Here is a 10,313-nt window from a genome sequence, read left to right as displayed (position 1 = left end):
TTGTGTGAATCAAGTTTCATTCCAAAATACTTTTTTCCTGCATCAAAAAACAACAACAGAGTAACTATTTCTTAAGCATTAGATGTGTATTAAAATCCTTTAGCTCTCAAATCCAGATCAGCATTGCACTGTTACAGAAAGCTGCTTAATTTCACTATAATCTGGCTCTTAGTGATGCAAGAAACATAAGAACATAAGTAGTCATTCAAGGTTTACCAATGGTTCAAAAGGTCAGGTCAGTTTTCTATGCACTGAGTAACTATATTAGGAAAACCTCAACAAAGTGCTTATAAACAATAATGCTGAAATTATTTCTCTTAGTGAAACAGTATATTTTTGTGTTAGACTTGTTGCTAAGTATAGACTCTATAATGAATGACCTCTGACACAAACTCATTATAAACTGAACACATTGAGCTACAGGATTTATTGCATGGCTTTTGTATGGGATTCTATTTGATAATGCAGGTGTAATATAACTCGGGATAAAACATAATTGAAGGCATACAACTGGGGATGACACATTGCTTTTCTAGCTACAAACAGCCCCACTTAATCTATTTTCATCAATACATCACAACTCCTTATTATTACAAAAAGGTTCCAATGATAAAGAACTTCAATCTTACTAAATTTACATTTTTCTTTCCCCCTGTGCAAAGTCATTATTATTGTTTGCCTTAAAACATTCATTAGTCTTAGAGTTTTCCAGCACAGGAAACAGGCCAAGTGCTTATCCACTAATAGGTGGCCCTCCTCCTTCTTTTTCTCTCCTTCTTGATGGAGGACTCTTCAGGGTTTTTAGTCCACAAGCAATCCTTTACCTTGGCCCCGATCCTCCTGACCCCCTTTGTAGCCTCAATCCCTGACCTCTTTTGGATTCACATTCTGTCTTTCCTCCCCTTCATCACTGCTCCAATTTTCCTCCCTGCTTTCCTTTTTATCTCCTTCAGCCCTCCACTTCAAAAACTACAGGTTTCATGTAACCTAACTCTTTCAGATCACTCTAGAAACGTCTCCTCAGTCGTCCTCTGTGTTGTGTCCGTTGACTAGACCGGACTCCCAGCGCTGCACCAGAGAAGTCTTCTGTCTGGGGGTCAGGGAACCCTGGAGGACCTGGGGAAAAAGATGTGAAAGCAGGAGTTATTAGTGGATGCAAGGTTAAAAGGAAGGAGATCAAATGTTGCATATAAAAGAGGGAGAAGAGAAAGAATTAAAGAGTAGAAACATCAGATGTGTTGTAGCAGGAGACAGGACCAGTGAGCCAACACAGGGAAAAAGGAGCAAAAAAGATACAAAATAAATGGGTGAGTATATTTCCTCTAGAGCAGGGGTGTCAAACTCAATTTCATCCCGGGCCACATCAGCATTATGGTTGGGCCGGTTGTAATTTATATAAATATACATATGTAAAAATATAATATATATTAAATAATGTATTATATTACATTGTTGTCCCTGCATTGGATTATTATCAGATCTGGTAATATCTTCCTAAATAACTACGTCTGAAAGCAGAAGTCTAGGGCAAATAATTGAAAGTAAATATTCAACAATTACACCAATTGTATATTATATTCTTTGCAAGCTCTTGCGGGCCACATCAAATTAGGTCGCGGGCCGGATTTGGCCCCCGGGCCTTGAGTTTGACACCCCTGCTCAAAGAGAGGACATCTCTTTGGATGAGCATCATTAGCTCTGCATGTCAGAGGGAGGTTAATGCAACTGTGATCCAAGGCCATGTTTGCTATGAGTCAGTCAACAACTGAGGCCATTTCCCCTGCAATGCCCCGTTTATTCCTGAACTTTAATCAGAAACCAGGTCTGTGCAGATAGCAGGTAACCAACCAGCAGAGAGAGAGAGAGGAGAAGAGAGAGGCATGAGGCGGAGAGAGGAAACAGAGCAAAACGTTGCTAATGCCATCGTCAAACTAAGCGTGCAGCTAAAACCAGCATATCAATGCCAAACTGAAGGAGAAGCACTCGACTCTAATCAGAGATAGCACAGTTTCAAAGAGATGCAAGACCCGCAAGACCCGCAAGACCCGCAAGACACACACACACACACACACACACACACACACCTCTCGCTCTCTGTCTGTCTGTCCCAAGGGTGTTTGCCTTCTTCCCTTATCTATAAAGATAAGCTCCTTACTGTGTGTTCAGTATGTTATCAGATGTTGGTGGCCCATATTTGCTGCTGACATCTTCCCAAACGCCTTTCTTCATTAAACCTTTTACAATCCAGTTCAGTTTTAAGCATACGTTCATATCCCCAGCAACTCCCTGAACCCCCCAAAGCAACTGCAATTCATATATGAACTCTCAGTTAAAGTAAAGAAGGAACGCGATATCCTTTTAACTGCATTCGAGGAAGACCTGATGTTTTGCCTACGTTTGCATGTCCAATACCAAGAGTACCGGATAGGTAGGGTTGGCATTTCGAATGTACTGTATATAGAAAGTAATACCTAATGAGGCCTGGTATTATTTCTACATGGTCCAATGCTTAGTGTCATACCAAGCAGTAGTATAAAGGCAATGTTAATTTATAAACTTTATTGCAATAGAAATGAGCGGCTAAGGTGACTCACCTCTGGCCGGTTAATCTTCTCCTCTTCAGACTGGGGCGGGGGCCACATGCCTAACCTGCCAACTGACTGGCGTGCTGCAAGAGAGAGAAAGAATATTAAGTGGGTGAGGGCAGGAAAAGCAAGGCACCAAAGAGGCAAAAGTGTTCCTGTGACTTTGTCTGTGCTAAACAATAAAGCCTCTTTGAATCAAATTAAGAGTAAACGTGGTGTGGCAGCACAGTGAAATGAAAGGAGAGGAACACAAAGGGAATTTAGGGAAAGACCTTTGTTTGAAGATCATGAAAGAATATGAAAATAATGAATTGTCTATATAACAATACATGATTGTTCATCTCCCAACACTGAGTCATGGTCATTCAGGGCCTGTAGCACACCCTGATGGGTTTGTCACGCAGTTGTTGCACCAACGATGACGGGCGACACTTTCATTCAAATGCAGCCTAAAAGAAAACACGAATGGCAACCCTCCCTGCCAACAAAACACAAACATACTGTCCAGCAGTCTGTTGTCTGAAGTTTCTCACAGCCCTGTGAAACAACCATCATGTTCCAAATGAGTTATTTTGCTTAACTTAAAACTGGGCGTTGTTTAACACTATTATATATAATTATACAAAAGCTCATATTGTTATTAAATGATTAGGACAGCTTGCTCAAGTTAGCATTCTAGTACACTTAGAGCAGAAGCTATTCATTCATTACTTTCAACCATTTACCATTTAACCTCTCTACTTGCTGGTTCTGGTGTTACACGTGACTATGTTGCCTTATTTGTTTAATCTAATAATATATATATATGAATACATACAGCAGAAGGACCCCCTTTCGGTACAAGTAACCCTGTTAGGGAATCACTGTAACACATACAGACAATGGCAGCAAAGTTGAAATTGCACAGAGGAAACTTGTCTTCTCAGCACGCTGAATTGGCAGCACTCTATTTCAAATGTGCTTTTGTTGTCCCTACACTGACTCTATATAACCATAATAACTAAGAAAAAGCAAGTTCTATGCACTTTTTCTCCCAAAATTGGACTTTTTCAAAGTGCTCTTCTCTAGCTGACACAATAAAGTGTCGAGATATGACTCAGGACTTTTCTTCACCGCAGCTTTCGCAATTAATTTGACAGACTATATGCTTTATTGTGGAGTAACAGAATCGTATTTTCTTGTCCGGCAGCTTATGGTCTCCAGTGCAAAATTATTGCTCATAACGGCTAACAATGATTTGGAAAGCTGACCATGACCACTGACCATGAGAAAAATGAAATAATGTGCTTGCGGAGCTGTTTCAGGGGTTTTTCATCACCTCAGCACAGATATAAAAGAAAATAACATACACACACACTACACTAACCTGCCGTGGGTCTCGTTCCCCCTCTGGGTGATGAGACGGGTAATTCAGGAACAGCCAGTCCATTCAGTGAAGAAGAAGATAACGTGGGAGTCTTTCCTTCTGCAATGACTGGCCCCCCACCTCCCCCCGCTCCCTCTGTGCCCCCATACAGGCTGATCCTCTGCTTGTGAAGCTCCTTCTCCCTCTCCTGAGCCTCCCGGATATCCTTCTCTACTTTAACCAAATTTGTTGAGGAGCGCAGCTTGAAAAAGGGGTTCTCCTTGGGTGCCCCCTCGTCTTCTACCTTCTCCTTTTCGTGCTCTCTCACTTTAATCCCATCATGGCCTCCTGTTCTGGACGATGTGAAGTTAGATCTTCCAGAGTCGACAACAGTGACGGGCTGTGCCTCTGGCTTGGCGTGGTAGAGCTTCAGCGCTGGGACACTCAGATTGTTCTCCAGGATAATAACCTGACAGCCTTTCCCCTCAGAATAGCCCGCTCCTCGGGGAGTGCCCCCCCCTTTTGCTAGGTTTTGACCCTGCGTGTGAATCCTCTCCACATGTGAGCCTCTTATGGTGGACGCCTGTGATGAGATGTCCTCCTGGTCCTCCAGGGTTGTAATGTCACTGACAGAGGACCAGGACATGGCCTGACTCCTGGCTGACAGACTAAGAGTCGAGTCATCCGGCTTCTGAAAGGCCTCAAAAAGTTGTTTTCTGTCTTTGAGTTGGCGTACCGTGCCTTTGTCATAGAAACCTGGAACTGTTCCAAGCTTTACCAGATCCTGCTCCCTCTGGGTCTCCTCGTGGATCTCTTGCTGCATCTTCTTGCCTGCAAACTGCCTGTCTTTGCCTTGACACCTCTCAGAGTTTAGAGTGATAGACTGGCAGAGAACAGTTTTCCTTAGAGGGATCTCTACATACTCTGGTGCTGTAGGTGGATTTGGTAGCCCTCTGGACCTTCTCAGGCTGTGTTCACGCTCGATAGCCCGTCGGATCTCCCTCTCAATGGGAGTCTCTTTGGGTGCCGCTGCTGGAGAGATGGTGGTGTTGCCCTCCAAAGTGCTGCATGGGGAGAAGTCAGCTGAAACCCCACTGTCACTCTGGCTGTCATCATACGAGTCACTCTCCATCCTGGTGTGTTTAGAATACACAAAGCTGTGTTTTCCTGGCTTAACCTCTTGTCCTCGGTCTGTTTTTGTTAACAGTCCTCCACCGTGTTGCTGCTCAAGCAACCTGTTCCTTTCAAGTCCTCTCTCTCTCTGCCCTCCCTCTCCACCTGTTTGCTTGCTCTCTCGCTCTGTGCTTACCCCCGCCCCACTGTGCCTTTCTCTCACAGCTACCAAACAACCGGGGCCTTGAGAAGCTGCCCCGCCCCATTTACACAGCTCCATGGCAACAGTTGACAAAGGTGAGGAGCTCTGGCCGTGCACCTGTTGTGCCGCTTCCTGGTTTTCTCCCCTGGGGGCAGGTTCACTTGGACTCTGGGACAACAGCTCCTCCTGATGTTCGACAGAGGGAACTGTAGAGGAGGTTGGGTCTTGTTCAAAGGCAGAATATGAGGCCTCGAAAGACTTGGATCTTGATTGCTTTTGACAAGACATAATATCTATGCTCACTTCCTCTTTTTCCTTGCTTTTATCAGCAAAAGGAGCAGAGCACTCATCATCTGAGTTGTTTCTATCAGATTGAGAATGAGGAACAGTTGAATTTATTGCGGCGGCAGAAACCCTTGACATATTATCTGGTTCACTATTGAAACTATCCTGTAAGACGTTCAGCTGTGAGCCATTTTCCTCTGTTCTCATATTATCTCCTGTCATCTCCTCAGGTGATGAATCTGTTTCTCTATTTACCGGCTCAGGGAGAAGAGGAGGCCCTTCTGGACTAATCTGTCTATCAGGAGACGTAACGACACAGTCTGGACAGAAAGCATCCTCACATGGATCAGTAGACTTCTCCGATTCCTCTTGAGCCTGTAATGCTTCTGAAAGTTGGGCAGCTTGTTCTAATTCTGTCACCATCTCTTGTGTCTCCCTGGGGGTGCACACACAAATTCTTGTTAATTCCTGGTTTTCTGATTCAGTTGCATCAGCTGTGTCGTTAGGCGAGAGCGTCGTTTGGTTCTCTTGGTGTGTTTTTTCTCGAGCTCCAGGCTCCTGGACGTTTATGTCCTCTTCAGGTTCTGCCCTGGGAGCCTCTTTATCTTGCAGTGGGGAGTCATGGCTTTTGGTTGCACCTGCTACACCTTGCGCCCAGAACTCATTGACCCCCTCCTCTAGTGTGTTGAGAGGACCCTGATCCTGCCAGGCCAATGGCTTTGTTGCCATGGTGACAAGTCTGCTGATGTAAAACCGTTTTGAGCAATCCGGATGTTCGGCCTCCAGCCAGTCACTGAGGGAAAGCAGAGAAACACACAGAGGAAAAGGGGGAATAACATAGTGATTATCCGAGATTACCAACCAACACTATTTTATACCGCATTATTTCATCACAGATTAAATAAGTTGCTGAATTTACCAAGTGAATGAATCATCACACTGTATTTACTGTGACATTTACTGTGGAAAATAAATGAAATGCCAAGTGCTTTTAATCCGCCTTCATCCTGTGTTACAACACTGCAGCTAGGACAACAAACCTCACGTTTAAAAATAAATGTACGAAATAAACAAAGAATAATTTCAAAGATTGCTTTTCATTTGATCTAGTGCTTGGTAACCTATCTAGGACCCTTTATGTTGTTTTCCTCTTTTGATTGTTCATCCGTTTGTGTGCAAATCATTGTTTACTGCATCTCAGTTAGTGCAGGATTACACACACACACACACACACACACGTCTCTGATGAGGCATTGGGACAGATGCACGGATACAATGGATGCATAGTTAGATAGAGACTTGCAGTACAGCTCACCCTTCATGTACAGAAAACAATGACTGAACTTGACATGGTTAGACAAATGTGGAACACTATTACAATGATGGCAGAGCATGTAGGCACCAAAGCAGAACAAGAACCAGAACAAGTGGGCCCTAATGTGGGTAAATTAGGATGAGGGCAGTGAGTCATGACAGACACTGTTTACAACCAAACAATGGTTGGATGGGGGAACCACTCACCAGATTCACATAACTTTTACTGGGCTGTTTTCTTATATTTGCTATTGTAAATGTGTTTTTTTTTTAATGTCCTATAGTCTACAGGATGAACAAACAACTTATAATAGATTCAGAATTGGTCATTGTTTTAAATCAGTACCCATTATGAAATGTGTCTGGCTCCTGTCACATTGGCTGTTTTTTCAAGGGATGTGAGTGGGAGGGGAGAGTTGGCATTCCCACAAAGTCATCACTGTGTCTAAATGAGACTCAATCATTGACTGTGTTTTGTGATCGCCAGAAAATAACAGGAGAAGACTTTATTATATTCAGTAACTTGGCTATACCACATGTTAACACCGGTCATGCAATTCATTAAAGATGCATAATATGTTACTCATTGAATGAGAGTTGAAGGTGAAGTTGCATAAAATGGTGAGGCAAAACTAGTGTTTTGTCACAGGGAGAGGGCCATCGAACACTGAAATCTATTGCAAATCTCTGCTTAAACAGTTTTATTCACCCACCCCTGCTGATTCAGATGAAAATCCTGCTAAAAACAAGCAAGCTCAAATGTTTAATAAGATCATCCTGCAATGCTACAGTAGTGAAAAAATCCCCTTATTGATATTAAGGTAAGGTAATCCAATTTGATACTCTTGTTGTAAACTCTGGCAAGCCCTAATGAGATATTTCCCTTGCAGTTTGTAGATTAGATTCAATAAACTCAGGGCATTATTTCTAATATGACATGCTGTTCTGTTTTGTGTTCCAAAACGCTCGGAGAAATCTGGCAGAATATAACCTAATGTTCTCCAACTCTCTTTTTGGGTAAGAGAGGTTACTGAAGTTCTTGAATTAAAACTCCATTATGCAACAGACTTGTGTTTTGCTCATTATCTGCAAAGGAGCTCACTTTATGAAAAGAACAATTAAATCATGATCATCATTAAAAATACATCTGTGATGGCCTCACAAATAAACGTGCTCTACTTTCTGTGGTCAGCAGTGTCCTAATGAAGTTTAACATATGAGGGCATTTGACAAAAATGCAAATGCTTTTCATAGATGCAGCCAACTTCCTCCCTAATTAAAAATCGTCTGCTGTCTAATGGTTGCTGACATAGTGATATGCTCATTTTTCAGTCTCTGACTTAAATATGCATTAGTAACTGTGGCAAAAAGAAACAGCAGGACAATCCAGTCTCTGCAGGCTTGGCTTAGAATCATTTCTGTTACGCAGTTGTTTTCAACGGTAATTTCTCCCCTGATTGGCATATAATTGAGGCAGGTGTTCAGTAACTTCAAGTTGAACCAAACAATTAAAATACAGAAAACTATGATATACAGTTGCACATACCTGGTAACAAAACGCTTTGAAGATGCCCTCCAAATGACAGACACTAATTTCTGAGTAAGCACAGTTGTCTTGTTTCAGGTCACTGTTGTTTAATCACCACAGAATGAATGTTATTGCTAACAGCTGCACCGCCCTGCTGCCTGTCACTCCTCCCCTGCCCACAGTGACACCTTCATTACACCAATCGTGCACGCCCACATTTGCATACCATGCTCACACAGCAAACATCCACTAGCACTGAATGGGCACGTGTGCATGCATGCACTAACACAAGTGCTGGAGGCTTACCCTATTGTTGTGGATTTTAAAATGTATAGTACTAATCCAATTAGCAAGTATCACAGTAATTATTGCAGCTTGCAAGTGAGTGAGGAATGTCCCAGAGGGATAAGAAGTGATTATATAATTCCAGCATGTAATGTTGTCCTCTTATATCCCGGGGGGAAACTGTAATTTATTCTGTAGTTTCGTTACATTACCTTTCCGAATGAATAACATAAAGAGTTTAGTTTAAGATGTATTTTACAGCACACTGATATGTTCATTAATATTTATTTATTTATTAACAGATTGTACAAGTATTCAGCATTAGTTTTTGAACATGTTTTTTATTATTTTGTAATCATGACAGAACATTTTGAGAAAAATACTGAGATGTCCACATATTTAAAGAAAGAAAACAGATTGTTCTGTCTGCTGCAGAATAGAATTCATCATGTCATGCGTTGCATTCAAGAAATTGATTTTGGGTGACATATCTCCATGCCAAATAAATATGTACTGTAGCGACCCTGCATAGGGTGCTGGGTGTGTCACTCAAGCGTCCCCCGTCTCTCTGCCAATCACGGAGCTGCACAGTAATGCTGGTCGGTGTGCGGGCCTGTGGTTGGGGGAGCAGAGGGGGGAGGGCTGGGGTGTCGTGACGTTGACCCTGTTTTGTGTCTGGGAGTGAGGGAGTAGAGCTCAGAGTGTTGATGAACCTGCAACCTGTAACATGTAACCTGTGACCGTGTGCGAACAAAGGAGCTATTAAACACCAAGAACTTGAAGCCTATTTCCGACTCCCTTTGTCGAACGTTACAGTACTTATTTTATTGATCTACAAGCCCTAATATCAAAATAAATATATGTGGAAATATTCAATCTTAACAAAGCACCAAGCAATTCAGTCATACTTAATTCCTATACTGTGTGACAGAATATCATGAACAAATGTGCCAAAGTCCCTCAGGCCTTTTGTTCCTCAGCTTTCTCCTCAACCTGAGCCTCTGTTGCTGCTGTCGGTTCGCTCTCAGGTTGTTCTGGACAGGACTCCTTGGTTGGATCCATCACAACAGGTGTAGGCAGCCCATAACAGTTCAGCTGATGCCTGAACTCCTCCAACTCCTTCTGCTCCACCTCCCTCCTCCTGCTCAGCAGATACATGTCCATAGATCTCCTCTTACTTGACTGCACAATCCACCGCATAACGACACAGTCTGGACAGGAAGTATAGAGGAAGTCCCCGGTGAGGTTGAAGCGATTCCCCACATTGAAGGTGAAGGCACTGCCCTCAACGGTGATGTTGTAGCGTAGGTACTGGCATTGATCACCAAAGCGGTTGATTTGCGTGTAAGAGAAATCGGGAGCTTCACCTGAGTTGGAGAAGAACATAGTGATGCTGTCTCTCAGCTTCAGGGCCTCCATGGATGGTGCGTGGTTGAGACTTCCTGCTACTAGAGCCCATCCTCCCTCAAAATGATGAGGATCCAGCTGACCCAAAGGATGGACCAGTCGTTCACAGACCATAGGAGCTGATTGGCTCACGGACAGCAAGCAGAGGAGAACACTGGCCAACAAAGCAAACATGTTGCAATTATACAGATTCTGCGATGATTTAGAGAACTCTGCTTTCAATCAGTGGCTCTGTTGTTAGCTCTCACC

The 10,313-nt window shown here is 43.0% G+C and overlaps 2 protein-coding genes across 4 annotated transcripts; both read right to left on the bottom strand.

The window, feature by feature from the left end:
- On the bottom strand, positions 1-8,790 carry si:ch211-207j7.2. Its single transcript, XM_034130461.1, has 4 exons — positions 8,391-8,790; positions 3,952-6,323; positions 2,595-2,668; positions 1-1,116 (listed from the first exon to the last, which is right to left on the bottom strand). The coding sequence occupies exons 2-4, from the start codon at positions 6,257-6,259 to the stop codon at positions 1,021-1,023; spliced, it is 2,478 nt and encodes an 825-aa protein (XP_033986352.1). The 5' UTR covers positions 6,260-6,323; positions 8,391-8,790; the 3' UTR covers positions 1-1,020.
- A 138-nt stretch (positions 8,791-8,928) lies between these two features.
- On the bottom strand, positions 8,929-10,313 carry LOC117481581. 3 transcript variants are annotated; one of them, XM_034129313.1, is made up of 2 exons: positions 9,473-10,313; positions 8,929-9,167 (listed from the first exon to the last, which is right to left on the bottom strand). In XM_034129313.1, the coding sequence occupies exon 1, from the start codon at positions 10,236-10,238 to the stop codon at positions 9,618-9,620; it is 621 nt and encodes a 206-aa protein (XP_033985204.1). In that variant the 5' UTR covers positions 10,239-10,313; the 3' UTR covers positions 8,929-9,167; positions 9,473-9,617. The 3 variants fall into 3 exon arrangements, with proteins under 3 accessions (XP_033985204.1, XP_033985206.1, XP_033985205.1); XM_034129315.1 differs by having other exon boundaries at positions 8,929-9,163; XM_034129314.1 differs by having other exon boundaries at positions 8,929-9,172; positions 9,478-10,313.

Source organism: Trematomus bernacchii, unplaced genomic scaffold, assembly GCF_902827165.1.
Source record: "Trematomus bernacchii unplaced genomic scaffold, fTreBer1.1, whole genome shotgun sequence".
NCBI classification, from domain to species: domain Eukaryota; kingdom Metazoa; phylum Chordata; class Actinopteri; order Perciformes; family Nototheniidae; genus Trematomus; species Trematomus bernacchii.
The sequence above is the reverse complement of the archived record's forward strand: the minus strand, read 5'-3'. Positions and strand labels throughout refer to the sequence as shown.

Excerpts from the sequence above, each read along its gene's own strand:
- LOC117481581 (XM_034129313.1), bottom strand. The coding sequence starts at position 10,238 with ATGTTTGCTTTGTTGGCCAGTGTTCTCCTCTGCTTGCTGTCCGTGAGC.
- si:ch211-207j7.2 (XM_034130461.1), bottom strand. The coding sequence starts at position 6,259 with ATGGCAACAAAGCCATTGGCCTGGCAGGATCAGGGTCCTCTCAACACA. Across the intron at positions 2,669-3,951 it reads GGGAACGAGACCCACGGCAG|CACGCCAGTCAGTTGGCAGG; the intron begins GTTAGTGTAGTG and ends TCTCTCTTGCAG. Across the intron at positions 1,117-2,594 it reads AGAAGATTAACCGGCCAGAG|GTCCTCCAGGGTTCCCTGAC; the intron begins GTGAGTCACCTT and ends CTTTTTCCCCAG.